This window comes from Melospiza georgiana, chromosome 8 (genome assembly GCF_028018845.1).
Source record: "Melospiza georgiana isolate bMelGeo1 chromosome 8, bMelGeo1.pri, whole genome shotgun sequence".
NCBI lineage: Eukaryota > Metazoa > Chordata > Aves > Passeriformes > Passerellidae > Melospiza > Melospiza georgiana.
The window spans coordinates 10,900,484-10,922,487 of NC_080437.1; the positions used below are offsets into that span (position 1 = coordinate 10,900,484).

The 22,004-nt window shown below is 36.4% G+C and overlaps 1 protein-coding gene across 2 annotated transcripts in view; it reads left to right on the forward strand.

Moving 5' to 3' along the window:
* Window positions 1-17,919, forward strand: part of BMPR1A (bone morphogenetic protein receptor type 1A) — a 73,785-nt gene extending 55,866 nt beyond the window's left edge. For both annotated transcript variants that reach the window (XM_058028924.1, XM_058028923.1), the window contains 10 exons: window positions 5,349-5,511; window positions 6,684-6,786; window positions 7,220-7,319; window positions 8,101-8,200; window positions 9,013-9,157; window positions 9,999-10,191; window positions 10,559-10,856; window positions 11,342-11,517; window positions 12,023-12,153; window positions 13,205-17,919. In XM_058028924.1, the coding sequence (XP_057884907.1) occupies window positions 5,349-5,511; window positions 6,684-6,786; window positions 7,220-7,319; window positions 8,101-8,200; window positions 9,013-9,157; window positions 9,999-10,191; window positions 10,559-10,856; window positions 11,342-11,517; window positions 12,023-12,153; window positions 13,205-13,330 (1,535 nt within the window). In that variant the 3' untranslated portion in view covers window positions 13,331-17,919. The remainder of the gene's footprint in view (window positions 1-5,348; window positions 5,512-6,683; window positions 6,787-7,219; window positions 7,320-8,100; window positions 8,201-9,012; window positions 9,158-9,998; window positions 10,192-10,558; window positions 10,857-11,341; window positions 11,518-12,022; window positions 12,154-13,204) is intronic.
* Window positions 17,920-22,004: the final 4,085 nt, after the last annotated feature.

Genomic DNA, 22,004 nt, shown 5'->3' on the forward strand with positions numbered 1-22,004 from the left:
ATCTATCAAAGGAAATTACAGTTGTCAGTAGCTGATTCATTATTTGAAAACACTGGTTCTGTTTATTGGTGATTTCCCCAATTAATGGCTGCATCTGTCTTTAAAATATGGGCAGCAACCATTTTCTTATAAGTTTGTCTGATTAAAATTCTTCCAAGGGATTATTTAAAGTTGATCTATTTCTTTATTAAAATTTCGCATTTAGTTTTAAGTAACTTTATTCTTTAAAACCCCTTTTAATTTAAATTAGAATGCAGTGTACTTTTTAAGAAAAATGAACAAAATTTTCAAGTCTCTGGCTTTTATATTGAGTGCATAAGAACAGAGCAGTCTTCAGAAGTGACTTCTGGGGAAGGGAAGTGGGAGCAGAGGCTGAGGACTACAGGCTGGGAAGCAGAGCAGGCAGGGGCTGCCTGTCTGTGTTGAGCACTGATGGAGCTCCTGGGAGAGCTGGAAGGACAGGAGAAAGGTTTTAAACCTCTATAGTCTGGGAACATGCTGTGATTTTTAGGAACCAGTTCTGCTAGATGGAGCTACCTCTAACATGCCTGGTCTTTGGATATCACAGCCTTGATATATAAGAAAGCACTACAGGGAGAACTATGGTTACAATGCCAAACACAGAGTTTGGAGAAGCATTGAAGATACTTTTTTTGCACTCATACAATTTTTCTGATTTCAGAAAAAAATTGTCTTTGAAGAGCAAGTGCCAGTATTGTATTCAAACTGTGTCAGTTGTACTGAGGTTTAATTCACATAACAGAACATGTTAAATCATTATGAAAGTTTGTGATAGGCAGGAAGGTGAAATGTGCTTACTGGAGTGGGGGATTTTGCTGTATCTGCATTTTAAAGCAAGAAAAAGTAATTTAGAGCTACCACATAAAAATGTCAAGGTATGCCTTTTTCATAAGGAAGGCATGTCTAACATAAAGAGCTCTGGTTCAACTTTCATCTTTGATGGAAAGAGCCCAGTGGCATCAGCACCAGCAGGAAGGCAGGTGAAGGGGCTCTTCTGACTAAGATTCTTCTTACTTATATCTTGAATTTCTTGGAGTTTACAAGCATGGATCAGAGTAGCTAGAAAGAAATGCCTCTAGCACCGTGCTTCTGCTAGGACAAATCCCTTTAAAGGATAATGTAGTCTGCAATAGAAATGTTTTTATGTGCAACACCTCTATTATGAACTCAGAAAGCTATCAAACAACTTGACTGCTATAGGCCATATTGGACCTTCCTTTGTGGAGAAAGAGAGCATACAAGTAAGTAAAAAATTGTAGGCATCATTAGGCTTTTGTATTTGTCTTCTTACACTAACTGCTGTCTCTGCATTTCGTAGAGCTGGTTTTTATGGGTCACACAAATCTTTTCTTAGATCAGAAGACTTAATGAAATGATATCTGTATCCTGGCATTGAGTTGCAAGCAGGTTAACTTGGGTTTTAGTGATTAGTAACACTGCAGTGTCACGCACAGTACATTTTTAAGATTTATCCACGTTAATATTCATATTTGAAGCGTGCTTTCAAGTAGACTTAAATTTCTAACCTGGTGAGATTTTTAATATCCTGTGCTTCTTTGAAATACATTTTATAGTCTTAAGTTATTTTCTGTGACTGGAAGAAGCAGTGCTTTGAATAATTTATATTTTTGATCCAAGGCTGGATATGATACATTGTAAGGTGTTGTTCTGTTTTAACAATTTGTTTTATTATTAGCTTTTGAAATTTTTATTTATTTTATTAATATAAAGTTTAATTTTAAACAGAAAACCATTTAAGTGTTATCCTGTCTGTAACAGTTGTTCACACTTGTAGAAATCTACAGTGCATGCAGTGTATCATGGGGCAGACTAGAAGACAAAATCAGAATTTGAAGTCCCATCAGCTTTTTTCTCATCCGTGTCTTACACTGCAGTGAAGTCAGGAGAATGTTCCACCCTTACTCTGATGTTTTGTTGAATGTTGTAACTTTGTAATGCCGTAAAATGCACATTACAGAGCAGTTTGTATGTTTAGAAGTCTAAGATACTGTCGTTCTCAAGGCTGGATAAACAGGCTGGAAGTGATCTAGGATCTTGAACAAGCTCACCAGTGTGTCATAGCTCATTTATTGATCATGTGTATTATTTTGCCTCACGAGTTCCGTGCAGTTTGCAGGTGGAGGTTAGGAAATAGTGGAAAGGAAGCTTTGCTGTGCCTGAGGTCTCTGGGTGCTGTGTTTCAGTGCACAATACACTGCACTTACACCTTTGAAGGTTATGTGAGATTTGTGTATGTATGTTTGTTAGCTGTACTGCAGAGTGACAACTGCAAGTGTCATGGAAAAGAAGAGATTAATTGCATCATCAACTAGTGTAGTGTCACAAGATCCAAAAACATGATCCTCCCTTTGCCTGTCCTGTTCCCAGGGGAAGATGCAGTGGTGTGAATGTCTGAGAGCTGGAGCTCTGGGGGTGGGGACATAAGCCTTGGAGCAAAATGTTCTTTAGGCCTGTCCTTAGTTCTCTCTTGTTCATTTACTCAGTATTTATTGACCAGGAAGAGCAGCAATGAAGCATCCTGTGAGTTCAGGGCCTTCATTTGCCCTCTTAACATCCCAGGTGGATGGAAGCCAAGTCTTTCCATGCTTGGCTCCCATCCCCATACCTGGCAGCTTTCAGATGGGCTCTAATGAGTCCTGAAGTGCTGAGGATGAATTGCAGTACTGCAGTAAAGGATACAGTTAGGTATCCTAGGTGGAGGCAATTAAAAACTCTTTCGTGAAGTAATCCCAAACTTCCTCAGAATTTTCCTGTTGTCTTTCCTGGGTACTCACTAAGAGGACTTCTGCTTACAGTCTTAGGAAGTAAAAATGCAAGAGTGAAATAATTTCTCCCCCCTCCTTTCTTTGTGCAGTTCAGGTATTACCTGTAAGATGAAAGCAGGCTACTGTGGAGTTTTACATTACAAAAATAATGAAATTGTAGTCTGTTCTTGCTTTGAATAAAAATCTTTGCCTATAGAAATGGAACAAAATACAAAGATGCTATTTCTTTGAGAACACAGTTATCTATTTTGGATTTTATGTGGGAAGTGTTTTTCATAAATCTTGTAATGCAATCCATCTTAATAAATGAAGGGGGAAAATGTATTTCATGTCACTTTTAGTATAAAAGGTTGGTATACCTGTAGTCATGCTTCAGTGTTAGTTTACAGAGAATTATACTGCTGTAAAAGATGCCAGACATGCACAAAAATGTTGTTCTTTTTGTTCTGAGCTAGGAGAAGCCATGCTTTAAGGGTTCCTTGAATTGCTCATCTAGTAAACTGAAAAAACATTGCATTCAGTGATGAGGGTAGGAAAATGGATAAGTGACTGTAAGACACTGATCATAAAGTACCATAAAGATTTTTAACATGTGGAATGTTCCTGAAGATAAGAGGGATTTATAACACCAATTGTGAAAGATACTGTATTCATTCAACAAAATCAGAAAGACAGTATTTGTACATATGCTTTTGTACAGTGGCTTTTGCTTTAAATATTAAGTAGAATTACCTGTTCTCTGAGCAGGTAAGGATCTCTTAAATGTGAATACTGAATGTTTTGTGATGTCTCTAGCAAAATATTCAAATTACCTTTCAATTTATGCTGGGAAGAAATATCTAGAAAGAGAGGGGGGTGGATGGAGGAGCTGTTTCAGTTGTGCAGGATTCCTCTTGGTTAAATCAGAAACAACTAAATAACCTACTGTTACTCTAGCACTGGATCTTGTTTCTTGTGAACAGTCTGTACAGATCAGGACTATCTAACTTGGGCATTACTGAAATACTCTTTGAAGACTACATATTAAATAAAGCACTGCTCTGTGATGCCAGTGTTTGGGTAAATGGTGTATTTCTCAGGATAGTCTCTTATTTGTAACCAGAAGAAGCACAGTTGCATTACTTTGCTGCATTGGACAGTGCACTAGGTGTGCTTTATTAACCAGATGAGGAAATCTGCAAGTCTGCTATTTTCAGTACAGTAGGATCAAATTTCACAAGTGTTTAATTGGCACTTGTCCGAATGACACAGTGGATGTTACAGCAGAGTGATGCAGTGAGCTCTGTCTGCACAAGGTTTTAATCAAGTTTTTCTGCACATATTTCAAGCAAGGTACAAGAGGACACTAATGTTCTCATCACTCTGCAATTGATGTTTGCTAGGTTTGACAGGAAGCCCAAGAATCTGTTTGAAGACACTCTGAGTATCCTGGTCAGGTTTCTTTTCCTTAGAAAAACTGAAATTTTTATTGTGACCTATTGTGACTTATTTATGAATAACTGAATTTATAGGAGCTTCTGCTGGCCCTGACTGGCTGCTGGCTTATCTTGCCAACACTGAGAACAGGGTTACCACACAGAACCTTGCTGTAATTTGTGCCAGTGCAAGTGATAACTTGTTCACATCTCTTCTCTCTGTATTTGATTCATACCTTGAGGATTTAGAGCCAAGGTGGTGGACAGAAAGATATTAAAATTGTGTATGATAAAGCTGAAGGAGATGGGTAAAGATATTCTCATCTGATACAGTAATCACATAGCATATTCCCAATGAGGCAGACAGTGTTCATCATTTTTATTCTGGATGTTCTTCACTAAGAAGAAAATGGATGTTTTTTCTGAATGCCTAGATTCAGAAAACCGCTTGAATAATATGATCAAGAGAGAATGATGTTTAACTCTGCTACTGCTGAGAAACTAAGGGCTGCTTGGAACATGATGCAGCCCTGTTTCTATTCTGTGAAAGCTCGTTTGGATGGATGTTAGTGTCATTTACTGAAATTTAATTTGCAAACAAGATTTACTTTAGCTGTGTTTTGAAGTACTAATGCATACAAAGATCAAAAAAACCAAGAGATTTTGGAGTTATTACTGCTCTTCTATGAGACTGTGAATCTATAAAAAAATTACTTCAGAAAATTAGAAAATTGCATATTAAGTATGTTCAGTCATGCATAAAATTATTCTTGTTGTGGTTATCAAGCCATCAGCATTTTGGTTTTCTGAACACATGAATGAGAGAAACTTTCTTCAGAAAATTCTAACCAGTTACACCACTGCTTTCCTGCCCTACCTTGAAAATAGAAAATATATTTCTGTTTATATTGATTATATATGGTTAGAAGATCTGCTGTTAAGGTACAAAATATGTCAGCTGGGTATTTCTAGAATAAAATTATTAACTCAGATTTCTGCTATAATCTCAGGGGAGGAGATTGCCTTGTATACTTGAGTTATATTTATAACTGTTGTTGTCATGTTTTGCCTATAAAACTCCTGAGCAGTTGTCAAAGAAATGCTAACTTGTATGTTTTGTGTCCAGGTCAAAAGCCAGACAGCATGCTTCATGGTACAGGAATGAAGACAAATTCTGACCAAAAGAAACAAGCAAATGGAGTAACACTTGCTCCAGAGGACACCTTACCTTTTCTTAAATGCTACTGCTCAGGACATTGTCCAGATGATGCTATTAACAACACATGCATGTAAGTGTTGCATTCAGGATAGAGAGGCTTTTTGAAGAATATAATTTTGGATTTTGAGAGAGCAAACTGCTTCTGGAGGCTGACCAAGGTTCTCTGAGGTGATCTGACCATAATTGATTACGTTCTGTGAGTGCTAAAAGCCATGGTCATCTCTGTTTTCACCACACCTCAGAACAATTTACAACTGGTCATTTTAAGCCTAGCAACTGCTTTGAAGGACAGAGGTTTTAAGTAACCCTGTGGTATTTTATAGCTGGGGGAGTATTAAGTGACCCAAATTTAAGCTTCTGACATGACCACCTGTTTGCTTATTTCTTCACCTAGTAGTCAAAAAGGTAGTGTAAACAACATTTACTGAGAATTCTTCTTGTTACATGTTCAGTAGTTACAGACTATGAAAGAAAGGCAGGAGAAAAGAAAGAAGAACCTGTGGACATGTAGAGACAGGAGGGAAGTTTTATCTTTGACAGGTATAAGAATCCTAACAGACTCATGCATGGGTTATGTGCTTGCTTAAGGTGGGTTTTTTCATGTTTTGAAACGTCCTTGTTTTTCTTTTTTTTTTCTCTCCATTTGCAATTCCGTGTTCAAGGCTCTTCTGTTTTCTTCCTTAGGAATTAATATACACAGTTGAAAACATATTTCTTGCTCCTGTACTTTGAGTCTTCACTTTAACATAGGTTTCAGTTTCTCTAAGGTGTCACTTGGCAGTTTCTGTGGAACCCAAGGAGGTAGAATAAACACTGCTCTCTTTTTTAATGTAAACACAGGCAGTAACTTACAAACAGTTTTGAACTGAGTTTGTTCCAGTATTTTGTCTTTCAAGCCTCTTGGTATTTTTATTGGTTTTTAATGCCCTCTAGTGTGCGCACTGTGTATATGCCTTACTAATTTTTGTCTGACCTAGCAACTGATCAGCCATTGTGCTGATAATAAATCTATCAGTTAAAAACACACAGTGTCTACATGCAGGGTACCTTATGGCATTATGCTTTCCACATCTGCATTTCTTTGAATGAGTGTAAATAGATTTTTGGCAAACAAAATTATTTCTAAATTTGTTTTCCTTAGTATCTGTGTTGAGAGGAATTCTTAATGGGTTCATGGTCAACTAATGCTGAATATTAAATGACAAACATTCTGGTAAAGCACACGTGATATGTTTCTTGCAGAACTAATGGGCATTGCTTTGCTATCATTGAGGAGGATGAACATGGAGAACCCACACTTGCTTCTGGCTGCATGAAGTATGAAGGTTCAGACTTCCAGTGCAAGGTGAAAAAATGAGATTTATACCAGAGCCATACTTCTATTTCATTTTTGTGCCACTCCTTTTTTTTGGTCTAAGAGCAGTATTTATTTAACTGGTTAAATAAGCATGGTTAACTGGTGTATGGTTAACTGGTTTTGACTAAGCTCAAGACTTCTCCCATGTATGAAATAGCAACTTAAGTAGAAACCATCTGTTTGTGTGCAACAATTGAAAAACATCTCATGAAATATAAAAAATGCAAGATGAAATGTAGGCTCAGAGATTAGATGCTGTCTGTCTGCCACTGCTGAGTGATCTCATACATTAAATGGTGTGGTTGAAGTCCTTTTAAATAAAATAGCTTACACTTTTGTCTGTGCTGTGTTGTAGCTGTAGTATCTCCTGTCCCTGTTTTAGCTTTAAAATCTGAGTGTTCAATAAATTCTCCTTCAACAGGACTCACCTAAAGCGCAGCTGCGCCGAACGATTGAGTGCTGCCGCACTGATTTCTGCAATCAGGATTTGCAGCCAACATTGCCCCCTCTTGATAGCACAGGTAAACACCTCCTTATGTTCACGCTGCTGGGAAGTGCTGTGTAGGTTCTGTTCTTGATCAACAACAGAAATAAGGGAAAATGTAATTACAGTATTGCACAAATCTGGGTTTTGCCTTACTCAGTTATTTTTATATGAAGATCTGTACTTCTCTTCCTTTTCTATTGTCAGTTTTCCTTTTTTGACACTTTCAAGTTAATCTTTTCCTCAATCAGTCACTCATGGCATTTTTGTTCTTGTTCTTAGTGCGTTCATTTCTTGACTGCATGCGATCTTCTGTTTTTATTCTGTTTCCACAGTCTGATCTCTTTTTAAAATGTTTTTCTTAATCTCTGCTGTGCTTTTACCATTATGAACGCCATCATAATAAAACCTATTCAGACCTTGTTAACACCTCTTCATTGCAAATTCATTCTCTTCTTTCTGTTGTTCCCAGTGAAAATAGTTTGTTTTCATGTGCTTACTCATTCGTTGCTAGGCAAGTTGTACTGGTCTAACTGTTGCTTTATATCTTCTCTAAATCCTTTATTTCTTTTCTAACAAGCTAGCAAGACTCAACCAAGACCAATAACTCCAAAATCTCAAGCTGAATTTTTTTTTTGTCATCCAAATGAATTTATCTTTGCTTTTGTGGTATAAATACTTACTTTGATATACAATATATGAAACCATACCTAAATAAACTGTTTACAATACATGTTTAATTAATAGACTTTGGAAACTCTCTTTTTTTTTTCCTTTCTATTTTTTTTCTTCCTTTTTTTTCTTTTTTTGTCAAATAGATGGACTTTTTGATGGCAGCATTCGTTGGATGGCAGTGTTGATTTCTATGGCAGTCTGCATAATTGTCATGGTCATCTTACTTAGCTGCTTTTGTTACAAGTAAGAAAGCACTTTCTTTATTGGAAGCATTTTTAATTTTGCAAATCAGCGTAAACAGAACAGTTATTTTGCTAATATACTCAGTTATAATCATATGTAGATTGGAAACAGTTATAACCTAATTTCACATTTCTGTGGGTAGCAGTTTCCATCACTAGGTAAAATGAAATGTTCACAGCAGGGAATTTAAGTGAGTTTGATCCTTTCTTCTGGGTACAAAGTATTTACAGTTTAGCACACTACACATAACTTCAATGCTAAAGCAACTGGTAAACAGGAGTATCATCGTGGTCATTATGCTTTTGGGTCTTCAGTCACTTTCAATAGCTAAATTTCATCTGCTTCTCAGATTTTCTGCTGAGTTTCAAAACTAAGTAATTGTCCAGCTGAGCTAAGGCAGTTCGTTCAGGTGCTTCTGTTAGCACCAGCCCTGTGCTGGAGGTGATCAGTGTTCTAGAAGTTTCCAAGGCTTGTGTCAGCCTCAGCTGCTGTGGTTCAAGGTTCTGTCTGTTCATTTAACCCAAAATCAGCAATGTTGTGCTGGTAACTGTGGCTGAGAGTTGAGTATTAAAAATGGTGGGTTTCCCCCTCGCTGATAATCAGCTGACAAACCTGTACATGCATTACAAAAGCTTCTTAACATTAGAAAGCTATATAAGTTACATTTCAGGAAAAGAAAAAATACAGTAACATCTGCTTCTCTGTTTTTTCTTTTGAGAAGGTGTGAATATTTAAATAGCTCCTTTCCTAGATCAGTTTGTTACATATTTTGAGTGTTTTGGAGTTCATCTTAGCTTGTGTTACTTTTGCAGACATTACTGTAAGTCGATGGCAAAGAGGCACTGTTATAATCGTGACCTGGAACAAGATGAAGCATTTATTCCAGCTGGGGAGTCATTAAAAGACCTTATTGACCAGTCACAGAGTTCTGGGAGTGGATCAGGACTGCCACTGTTGGTTAGTCATACACTTGAGATTTTTCTTCACTGAATTTCTCTCCGTCACATACAAAGTTTGGTTTGGATCTAATGCCTAGAAGAAAGCTGTTTGTTCATACAAAATGCTGATTATTTTATAGGCCATTATGATGACAGTGAAGTACAAACTGAACATGTTTAAAGCCCATCTTCACGTAGTTAATTAAAGTTAAGTGTTAGATATGTTAAAAAAATCTGTTGGCATCAGCAGAATTCAAAGAAACCTTAGAGCCTACAGCTATTAGGATAAAAATACAAGAAATGGCTAATACAGGTATCAAATTGAGTGAACTCAGAGATTTTTCTTTGTTAGTATCAACTGACCATTAAAATAGAAAAGCCAGAGAGGGACTTCTTACAAGGGCACGTAGACACAGGACAAGGGGAAATGGCTTTAAACTGAGAGTAGGTTTAGATGGGATATTAGAAAGAAATTCTTCGCTGAGGATGTTGAGGCACTGGAACAGAAGCTGTGAATGCACCATCCCTGGCAGTGTTCAAGTCCAGTCTGGATGGGAATTTAAGCAACCTGTTCTAGTGGAAGGTATCCCCACCCATGACAGAGGAGTTGGAAGTAGATGATCTTTAGGGTCCTTTTCAACTCAAACCTTTTGTGATAATTATTCATAATTTTGTTCCTTCACCATCCTATATAATACTGGCATAAAAATCAGCCAGTGAGACAGATGACTATTTATAAATCAGAAATAAAATGGAAGAGAACATAACCTTCAGTTAGAAGTTGAGATGACTTAAATAGTTTTGGGGTTTTTTTTATACCTTGGAGGCAGCAATAATGAGTCCAATTTTTTTTTTCTTAGGTTCAGCGCACTATTGCCAAACAAATTCAGATGGTGAGGCAAGTTGGAAAAGGACGATATGGTGAAGTGTGGATGGGCAAATGGAGGGGTGAAAAAGTGGCAGTCAAAGTGTTTTTCACCACAGAAGAAGCCAGCTGGTTCAGAGAAACAGAGATTTACCAAACTGTTCTCATGAGACATGAAAACATCCTCGGTAAGGCAGCAGAACATTGCTCTGCCGCTACAGGGTGCAGGAGGAGCTCTTACTGGGTGGCTTGAGGGGTCTTCTATGGAATCACCAGATGGATTATTCCCTTATTATGCTCTAATGAAATGTTACTCAAAGTGTAGAATTTTGCTGCTTTTGGTTGGAAATATGTCTGCAGTCTCTTTGCTGGAAGGCTGGACTGGTAGCCTCACATAGAGTTAGAATCAGAGGTTCTACATGATTAGTTTTCATAAGGACAACATGTATTTTCTGCTACAGTACAAGAAAATACAGCTTTAGGAATTAGCACTAAATCTACTACACAAAAATTTTATGTACAAATAAATTGTAACTTTGTTTATACATTTCATAGGTTTCATAGCAGCAGATATTAAAGGCACTGGCTCCTGGACGCAGCTTTACTTGATCACAGATTACCATGAAAATGGATCATTGTATGATTTTCTGAAGTGCACTACTCTGGACAACAGGGCTCTGCTCAAACTGGCCTATTCTGCTGCGTGTGGCCTGTGCCACCTGCACACAGAAATCTATGGGACACAAGGCAAGCCTGCAATTGCACACAGGGACCTGAAGAGTAAAAACATCTTGATAAAGAAAAATGGAACCTGCTGCATTGCAGACTTGGGTCTTGCAGTCAAGTTTAACAGGTAATAAATCCTCTGTCATGGGAAAACTTTCATACCGTTTTTTTATTTAATGCACCAGATACCCAGTTTGAAAAGGCAGATGGAATCATTTGGTTGTTTGCTTTCAGGGTTTTTTTTTTCAGTTTTGAGGGTAAAATGTAGTTCTTGAAGGCTGGTAAACATCACAATAAAAATAGGTTGTTAAGAAACAATGAAAATACTTATGGAAAAGAAAAGTTTTGTGGAGTAAATGAACACTAACTTTTTTATTCAAAACTAGCCTTTCGTAGTAATTGCAATCATGTAAATTCTTCATAGAAAAATTGAACAGCATATAGGTAGTTGAAACTTAATTGAAGATGTGATACTTTGATAATATTATTAAATACTTTTGTTAGTTTAAGTTCTGTGGAGATTGAGACTTGTCTTTTTAGTGGCTGTGCCATACAGGATTTCATACCTTGTAACAGTCCACAGTTCAGTAACTTGCTAATGTTTTCATCTAGTGACACCAATGAAGTTGACGTTCCCTTGAACACCAGAGTGGGAACGAAACGTTACATGGCTCCAGAAGTCCTGGATGAAAGCCTGAATAAAAACCATTTCCAGCCATACATCATGGCTGACATCTACAGTTTTGGGCTGATCATCTGGGAAATGGCTCGGCGCTGTGTCACAGGAGGTAAACTTTTCAATATTCTCTGTAAAATCTACCAGGCCCTTCCCTCACTCTAGCAGTGCTTCACCAGGAAATAATATAATTAGCTTGCTGTGTCATTGGGCTTGTATTCCTTAAAAGCAGTAGTAATATTCTGACAAATATTTTTGTGACTCATCCTGGCTTTTTTTTTACTCTTCTTTTGTATCCTTATGCATCTTCACCTGTATTCTTCCATCTTATTTATCTATGTGCTTCTTTGTAGCATGAAGTAAATTAGAAAAAGCTAAAGTTAACATTTGGTATCAAAATCAAAGGCATTACAAGGAATTATCACAGCTACTAAAGTTAATAATCATAATATTGGAGCTTTTATGCTAAATTGTTGTTGTAGTGAAATTTTCAGATTTTTACCGCAGTAAAACAGCATGGCAGAAAGTTAGTTTTTGTTCCTAGCTAAAGAAATCCAAGAGTAGATAAGTAGATTTATTTATTTTACTTGTTCTTCATCTTTCACAATGATCTCCAGGTATTGTTGAAGAGTACCAGTTGCCATACTATGACATGGTGCCAAATGATCCATCCTATGAGGACATGAGAGAAGTGGTGTGTGTCAAACGCCTGCGCCCAGTGGTATCGAACAGGTGGAACAGCGATGAAGTGAGTGTGCTCAGAGAAAAATTGTTCATTAATATGGGGTGGCATTTTAGTTTAATAAATACTAAAATGTTGTAAAGTAGGACTGCATTCCCATATTTTGATACTTTGAAAACCTCATAGCAATAATAGGAGAAAGACATGCTTGAGATCAATTCAAAATACTGTACTTTTTAATGTATCTTTTCAGTAGTCTGAGGGGAAGATACCCTTAAGCAGCATGCAAGTATGTGAATACTGCTCTACTTGACATCATGTATTTTAGATAGTGAAATATATTCAGAGTTTAATTGGAGCTAAAACTTAAAATAATTTAAAATTCATTTTATTAGTCTTAATAGATATAGCTTATTGATTTGTGGCATAAGATATTTCATGAAAGGTAAAGCAGTTCCTTTGTGGAATTCCTCTTCCCTTTTTTCCTTTTTTACTGTTACATCCCAGGACAGTTAGGGATAAAACTAAATACTCTCATTTATATGTGTTTTTAAAGGGCCACAGCTTGAACACAGTAAAAAAGACATAACTATTTCACATAGCAAATTAAGTATGTCATATCCATTCTTCCCCAAGTCCCTGACTTCTATGAATTCCCAGTTTTGACCTTTTTTTTTTTTTTTGACTGCTGAAAGAACTTTTGTCCCACCTTCATTTTCCCTGAAAGAATTCTCTATGGTTTTGCAGCCATATATGTGGAGTTATTTCTGTTTATTGCTGCCATATTTGTATCACTGTACTTGAAGTTCTGGTAATGCATCATTGAGAAAATCAACACTTCCATTAGTCCCAGCTACCATAATACTAGGCAGTGAGGGGGTGGGATAAGAAAGATTGGCATGTGGATGTTGGGTTTGGGGTGTTTTGGGGTTTTTTCCTTCAGTAGATCTCTTTATAATAGTTTTCTACCAACAATTTTGCAGAAAATTTGGAAGTTGCATGTTTTTGAACTTGAAAGTTCTATAAATAGAGCTTGACAGCGAAGCAGAATTATAACTTTGGATGTAACAGTTGTTTCAATAGCATGCCTTTGTTTTTTCTTTGTTTTTTTCTGCAGTGTTTAAGAGCAATATTGAAGTTGATGTCTGAGTGCTGGGCTCATAATCCTGCCTCAAGGCTCACTGCCTTGAGGATCAAGAAGACGCTTGCCAAGATGGTGGAATCACAAGATGTAAAGATTTGACATAGGAAATTGACTTTGGAGAGCAAAGCTGGACTCCCTAGATCTTTTCACTCAAACGTGGGTGAGGAAGATAAAAACAGAGAAGAGGAAATAACTGAGATTCAGTATATTTTCTCAGCACACTTCTACAGGCTGCTAATGAAATCTTTCAGTACTTCATAGACCATGATGCTGAGAGCCTCTATACACTACGTGCTACATATATGGACAGCCTTGAGAAAATACACGTTTTGTTTTGGTTTGAGCTGCATTGAGACTTCAATCATACTTAGTGAGTCTCCAGTAAAACTCTGGGTACTGAATTGAATGTTCAGATTACAGTGCTTTCTGTGAAAGCCTAACAAGCTATATGGATTCAACAGAGATGGAGAATATAAGCTTTTTTTTTTTTGCCTTCTACCTGATAAAACCTAGTCAATCCATACCAAGTTCTGGTGAAACAGCCTGTAGGTTATTAATCTGTTTGTGATACTACTCAGTTTAACAGTTCTTTATGCCTTTATGTGTGTGCCAGGATTATTTTGCTGTCATTTGGAATATATAAGAAACCATTTAAATGAACAAAGTTTTATGGTCAGGGCTCCATGCATTTTGTGGCTCCACAATCAGAGATTTGCTACCGAATCTTTTGCCATTAAGTTATCTTCAGAAATCTCAGTTTTAATTTTTTTTTCTCTTTTTTATTTGGTCTCAAGGAGAACTGCAAAAATGTGAACCATTAAGTAATTAAGAAATGGCTACCTGAATCTGTAAGGAGCTTAAAACAATCTCTTCTAGAGATGTAGGCTGCTTTGGTCATCTCACTTGCAGTCTAGAGAGAGCTTCATAATTGGATCCCTGATATATGACATATTTTTTTCACAGTGCCACATGCAATCAGCATTTTTGCCATAGAATACTTTACATCTTAGCAGAAAGACTGATGGTGATGTGTTTTGCCTTCCTGCTGTATTGGGACTCTGATAGGTGTCTGTCAGGCTCTGTCTTCCCATGAAGGAAGGGATTTGTCAGCTCTACCATGTGCTCTTTCATCATTTGACAAAACTAGGCAGAAGGTGAGTTTTTAAAGGCTTGAGAGCAAGTCTGGTCTACAGACACAAAAGAGGGAAGGCAGGAAGCTCTGGGTGCTCCGAAGATCAGAGAAAGCAGTAAAGGGTCAAGACCAGGAGAAGTGAGTACGTGAACTGTTGAAGATCAGATCCACAGCGTGCAGAAGATTTGGAGCTGGGTTGCTCTGATATAGACACAGGAGGCCACATCTGTGGGCCACTTAGTAGAAGTCAAGATTTGAGACAAGTTAAATCAGTGGGTGTTGCAAGTTCTAGTTGAGTTTGGGAGGAATAGCATTGAAATTAAATCATGAAGTTACAGTAAGTTAGCACAATTGTAAAACTTGTTTTTATTGTGCCAACTCTTAAATCTGCATGAGAATCTGAAGTTCCGCCATTTTCTTCACTGACCCACACAAGGTGTATAGAAGCCAGAACCCTCCATGAGGTTACTGTAAAGTAGAATTATTGATTTATAACTCCTTTGGCACTTCTACTTGGAAGTTAGAAAATAGTACCATAACTCAAGTTGAAGCTTCAAAGCATTAATCGTCTGAAGATTGAACACACAGTATTGGAACCATTGAGTCTATTTGATAATTTAAGTGCCTATAATTTTGTACTGTAAATCTTGTTCTAGATAACTTTAAAAAGGGAAATTATTTATACAGTGTGTTTTGTGCTTTAGTAAAAAAAAAACCAATAAATACCTAGTCCTAGGTACATCTGTACAATTAGATATATGCACACACACACGCCATAGTTGAGATTTGAAGAAAAAAGTTAAGAATACCAGAATTGATGAAATTGTTAAAACTTCAGATTGATTTATGCCAGATTATTTGTTGTCTTAAAATATTTACATAGAGAATGTTTTGATGTGTTTAAATTTCCCTTGAAAATACAACTGATACAAAGCAATGTAACACAGAAGTAATGTGATTTGTGTACAATTACAACCTTTTAGCATGTTACCTTTTTGTTTTAATCCTGTAGTTCCCATAATGTAAATGGTCAGGCAAAAGATTGCAGTATTTTTATTTTCTATTGTGATGTACAGACTTTATTTAACAGTTCTACATATTTTATAGAAAACTAGCTATTTCAAGGGACTTTTTTTTTAATAAAGTCATTACTTTTGTTTAGTAATGCCTTTAAGTATTAATATGTATTCTGGCTGAGAAGTTCATAGGTATGTCAACTTTAACTTATTTGAAAACAGCAAGAGATTTATGATATTGTGCCACAATCCTCATGATAAAGGGCTCTTAAAAAAAAGTTTCTCCGTCCATTGCCAAGAAATTTATGATGATTTTCAAATTGTTAATCATGTCTTCGCACATAATTTTTGCACAGGTAGTTGGAAAATTTTTGGTATAAGCCAAAAAAAGTAAGGGATAAGCTTTTGGGTTTTCTTCTCTAGAATTTTTATCAATAAGAAGGAAAAAAACGTTTATGTAGGTACCCTGCTAGCTTAAACTTTCAGAGCATGAAGATCTGTCTAAATTAACCCCATCCTATGTAGAATATTGTGTCATTTCTTTTAGAATTTGCCACGTCATCATTTGATGTAAACATGTTTTGTGAATTTTTTTAGTTCATTTTTTCTAGCTCTTCAGGAAGCCCCTTTTGGAAGTATGAATTTCAATAATTTGTAAATTTTCACTTATTTTCTTTTCCATTGTTAAGTATTGCAAGGCAGCAATAGGATGGTTAGACACCTTAAGACCTAAATTGATTTTCAAGTTTACTTTTAACATAGAGGGAGCCTACTGCTGCAAAGAGGATTTTTTTGAGAGGGAAAAAATCTTTTTTGCCTTAAACCTAATTTATCAGCACTTCAGTTACTCTGTTCATACTCAAGTGTATCATGCATGTGTAGTTCTTGCTGTGCTGAACAGCAGCTGCCTTGATTCTGATGCTCAACAAAACATTAACACTAAAGAATGTCTATACTGATACTTAATCATTTTGGGGAAAAAATGTGCTCTAAGCCAGCCCATTAATTTTTACCTAAGTATAATTAATGCAGACTCCAAAGGTAAGCAGTTGCTTTGTGCAATCCTGTAGTGTTCAGAGGAAGCCTTTAAGTTCAGAGAGGGTAATGAGATTCTTCTGTTGGACTATGATTAATCTCATTTTTGGAGGTCAAAATTTTAAGCATTTGTCATTTGAAAAAATGCCCTCCAGAACTGGCAAATGTGGTTGGTTTTTTTGTTTGGTTGATTTTTGGTTGTTTTTTTTAAATACAAAAATCAAATGTGTGGAAAATACCTTGAGAATACCAAGACTGTGCCTTGGAAGTTCTTAAACACTCAAATGGAGGGATTTTTGTGTTTATTGAACCTGTTCCATGTGATTTTATATGGAAATAATTGGAGTTACTTCATTTGTTACAGCACCTAAAAGGAACGTTTTTGTGTTCCTGGTTAACTTGTAAATTCCACCAGAAATGTGGTATTCCTATAGAGAAAATTTGGCTTACATTCTGAGTTTATTCTGAATTTTACTTAATATAATTTTTCCTCAAGAAACAGTTTTCCCAATATCCATAATTTCTTATGAATTGTTTTCTTTATTAGCCTTTTTTGAGGTCTTGAATGAAATGTAAAATTAATATTTTAACTTACCTCCATAATAGTCTAGAATCAAATTTTAGATCTTGATCTAAATGACCATTTGAATGTGTTTAAAAAACAAATAATTTGGATACATTTCAACTACTCTGTCTTAACAGACTGTATTTTAATGGTCTAAAAGTGTTTGAAGAGCAGAGATATAAAGTTAATAAACATTCTTTTGCTATTGCAGATATTTTTAAAGGGAAGTTACATGCTCATCTTCTGTGAAATGTTAGAATGATTTAGCCTTTGCTCCCTCTCCTGACAGTGCCTCTGAGTTAAATCTTCATCCTGTGCCCACAGTCTTTATTCCTAGTAGGGGTGATGTCTAAAAGCAGCTGGCAGTGTTGCACAGTCCAGTCCTTATGGAACCATGGTGCTAAGCCTTGGTTGTACAGCAGAAGTAGAGGGCACATTACTTCTGGTTTTTTGACAAATCTAATGTAATTGTTGCTTTGTGATATTTTACTGTTTAATGCAATTATAGAAGCCCACATCATGTAGTGACATTTGTGCTCCGACATGACATGCCCAAAATGAAATGTACTATATTGTATACAAGAAAAATAAATAACATTGTAGTTAACCTGGAGAAGATGTAAATAAAATATGAAAGAAGAGTGGAACAAGACAAATGGTCACACTCTTGTGTGTGTTATATGCCAGAAGTGTAGAATACTACTTTAAAAATGTAACACACTAATGTATTTTGTACAGCATCTGCTTTAGAAGGTGCCTTATTGAGTTTACCATGAATTGCTTGTTCTGTACACAGATTATGTCCAATGTATCATTTTTAAGTAAATAACCTTATTTTAGTACACATTAGTAATGTGTTTTGTTACTATAAGATTTTGCCTTAAAAATGTAACGACTTGGAAATCCTAATACTGTAACTAAATAATTCCCTACTTTTTCATACCTCGTTTATGGTTTTTTCCCCCACAGTCTCTGAATAAGTTGTTAATTATTACTTTTATTGTTCAATGATATTGAAAATTATTTGGTGCTAAGTTCACGCTCTTTATTCCTTGCACAATATTTAAATTTGGGTGCAACAGTAAAAAACAACGTTTCCTTCTCCTGATTCTTATCCCTGTGTTACATCAAAGCCAAATACAAGTAAAAATCAAATAATACTTTTATTTGAACACATGCAGGTTCCCTACATGTTGGTTTCATCCATATAAATTTGCCTCAAGTTTACCAGGTAAAAACAGAAAAAGTAAAGGGATGGGGAATTTTGTAATTGCTTTTTGTTCCCTTCATGTACAACCTTCTTTTTTGTGTAATAGTATCCAAATTAAGATATTTGAGTTTAATATGTGTACGTACTGCTTGTTGCAAAAATATGCAGGTGCTTCTGTATATCCTGCTAAATTTGCTCTGGTTTTTCTGATTCAAGCAAATGAAGACCAGTCAAGGGGATATCTCACCTGTGAGAACCATGAAGAGAGTGTCAGAATTTGTTTTCTCATTGCAGAAATGTAACAGCTTCTACTCCCCGTAGAGTCCACCTTTAGTTTACAAGGAGAAAGAAGTAAGATCAGTTTCTGTTCTCTTTTTGCATTTAATCAGGAAAAATATTAGATTTAAATACATATTTTTTACAGTAGCTAGAAAGATTTTACATCTGAACATCCTAAAAACTGTTACCAATATGTTATAATTATAAGCCTTAGTTTGTTTTCCCCATACAATCAAGTGTTAAATTCTTGCAGTATAGTTCTGGAAAGTGCTGTGGAAAGATCAGCAATGTAGTTTCAACTTTCCTGTCCTTAACACATAATACCAGGAAATTAGACTGCACAAAGATTTGGTCTCCTTAAATTAGTATCTTGGCAAAGCAAACCTTTTTCCTATGGTTGTGGCTATTTTGGAATGGAATGTCTTCACTGGTTGCAGTGGTCATGGTTGGATTCAAAACGGGGATTTCATGTTAGAGTTGCAGGAGGACATAAGGAAAATTGTGGGTAAGTGTTTGCACCTGTCCGTGCTCTAATGAGCAGCTTTTCTGTCCATGGAACGGCCACACGGTGGGGCTGTGTCCTAAAGAAAGGATTTGGAAAATAAATTGGGGAGTTTTGAGACATGAAAATAAGTTCTACTGCCTGCTAGCAATAAATACCAAAATGGTCTCCATTATAAATGGGTGGGTTTGACCACTATGCAAAATGTTACTGATGAGTTGGCATCAATATCTAAGAGGTGAAACAGCAGTAATGTGTGAAATGTGAAACATTTCAGTGAAATGTGTAAACACTGCACATGGATGTTTTGTGGGCATACCAAAAAGCACTCTGAGTAATTAGCAAACTGAACCACAAAGTTTTATAGAAATAGCAAAAGTATCACTAAATTCAGAAAGGATCAGATATAATTCTATTAATTTCCTTAATTCCTTCTGCATTTTATCTTCACCTTTCCCCAGAGCACCACTTTGGTGTTTCTCACTGATGGTAATGCAGTAGACCAGTATCAGCTGTGAATCTGAGCAGGGAAAGGACCACTGCTATGGGCTGACCACCTCCTGAGTCTGCTTCATGAGGAGACCACCGTGGGCCTCAGACTCTGGCTTGATGTGTATATTACCTGAAGAATTCAGGCATTGCTGGATCTACAGAAAGCAAAATTGCTTATTTTTGATACTATCAGTACTTGAATTTGGAGTACAGTTAGGAGATTGTCTTATTAATGGAAAAGGAAAAAAAAAACATTAGGGGACTTTAATTTTAAAATGTACTATAAGATACTGACATTCATAAAGCAGCAGATCAGTAACAAAATAATTCCACAAAGGCACTAAGATGGACAGCTTTCTACCTTATTACAGAGCTTAGTGGTTTGATCTGGAAATACAGAAACTTTGAAGCAGCAGCAGTGTTTTCTGTCAGGTTTCTAGGAAGTACTAAAAGCTGTTGGAAGCTTTCATTTTTGAATATGAGTGTCAGATTAACATTACATATATTTGTATCCTGGAGTGAGCATACATTTCTGTGCCTATTGCTGCCTGGCCTTCAGGCACATCAGTCTAGTTAGTGTGCTGTGAGGGAAACTGAAGCTCTTACAGACAACTCTTCCCAGTGCCTATAGTCAGCTTCAGGTTGTTTTTCATGTTTGGAAATTCTCCTAAGTCCACTCAGCCAACTAATAGCTCTATTTTAAATTATCTTCATTAAATTGATTTTTCTAGTTTGCCTAAAAACAGAGGTCACAGTGGTGTGGCTATGTTGATCTAACAAAAAAGCTCAGACAACCATCCCATCAAAAAAATGCAGGAGTGGTTTAGATGGAGGCTTATTTAAAAGCTGGTTTATTGCTTTGAACAAGCAAAACCACAGCCCGGTATATTATAATCATTGTTCTCTTGTTGCTTGAGAAGGAAGTTGGTCTTCCTGGCTTATGCAGCCCACAGAGTGATTTATCCCATTGTTTTTCATTAATTTTTTTCCCCATAAAAATTAGTCTTCCAATGCAGTGTGTCCTCTTTGTATGTGCAGGTAGCTAACTTAAGCACATATTTGAAGACATCTTTAGAATACAAAAACATCTTCAACTTTTTGTTCACTCTGGAGTCAGTGTTCTCTGAACACATCTGGCATATTCTTTAGTGAAAGTACTCTGGTAAGCACAAGGAAGGACACAAAACCTGACTGGATGAACTGCAATGCTCTCTGCTACCTCTTGTGTCCATTTCCAAGTGGTTTTCGTTCCAGTTGAAGCTTTCTGTCAAAGCTTTAAAAACAAAATGTTCTGAAATATTTATGTATATCCTATCCCCCATAGGTAACATACACATATTCCCTAGTGGTGCTTGTTTGTGGAACTTGGCTGTAGGTGCAGAATTGGTGTGCACTGAAAAGGAGGTGTTCCTTGAACCACCCTGACCTAGGCAGCACACTTGGCCTGGCTCTGCAGAATGCTGCCACCACAAAATCAGGAATTGGAGGAATACTGGTAAAAACCCAGCCAAGTCGCCAAGTCAAGGATGGGAGCTTTGTACTGAAAGAACCTAATCTTACAATTTGACGGTTTTCTTCATTTCACCCCTTCAGTTTTATTTTTCTTTCTTCTCTCAGATATTTTGAGCAAAAGTGGGACAGAAAATGACACTGTGTTTGCAGGCACTTTGTGCTCACTGCAGCAGAGCAGTGTGAGCCATGGCCCCCTGCTAGAAAGACAGGAGCACCTGGCCTGGGCATCTCCTGTGGAAATCAGCATTGGCCAGAAGGAAATAAGGAGCATTTCTTGTTGTTAGTTTTCTTGGATTTTTCAGGATAGAGAAAAGAATCTTCTGAGCAAGTCAGCTGAAATTGCTTTGTAGCTTTATTTCAGAGGATAGGTTATTTTCTGCTTGTCACACTGTTGCTTTAAGTGCATTGTGTGTTGGTACCGGTGTGTTGGGGGTTTTTAACAATTAATGAGAGGTTAGTATTGCTTAGAATACAGGTAGGTGGGGAAAAAATTCTTAACAGCAAAATAGATTTGTTAAAAAATGCTACCTTAAAAGGGTGCAATTAACATAATAAGAATTTGTATGTTCATCAAAAATACTGAAAATTTCAAAAGTGCATTTCATTTTGGCAAATTTCATTGTTTTAATATTGCTATGTAAGATATTAGGATAGATAAAAATACCGCAATACTTGAACTTCTTTAGAGTGAAAGTCTTTGGGAAGTTTTATTTGACAGAAAGAAGTTTAAGACATGACCAGGCATGGTGATTTTGAAGTTTTGGAAATAAAAAGCCCTCTACATTTCAGAAGGCCTACTCTTTGATTTACTCTAATTACAAATTTATATTCAGCAGTGACAACAGACCAATGAGCTTGCCTTTTAAATTTGGTTTTGCTTGCTTGGTTTTAAAATATTTACTAAATACTGAACTCTGGGCTGAGTTCATTAAATAAATCTCCAGGATTAACTTTAGAAATAAACTGCATTTTATTTAGGAGCAACAATGTTTCTAAAGTGTTGTTGACATTTTCCTAGTCTCTAAATGTA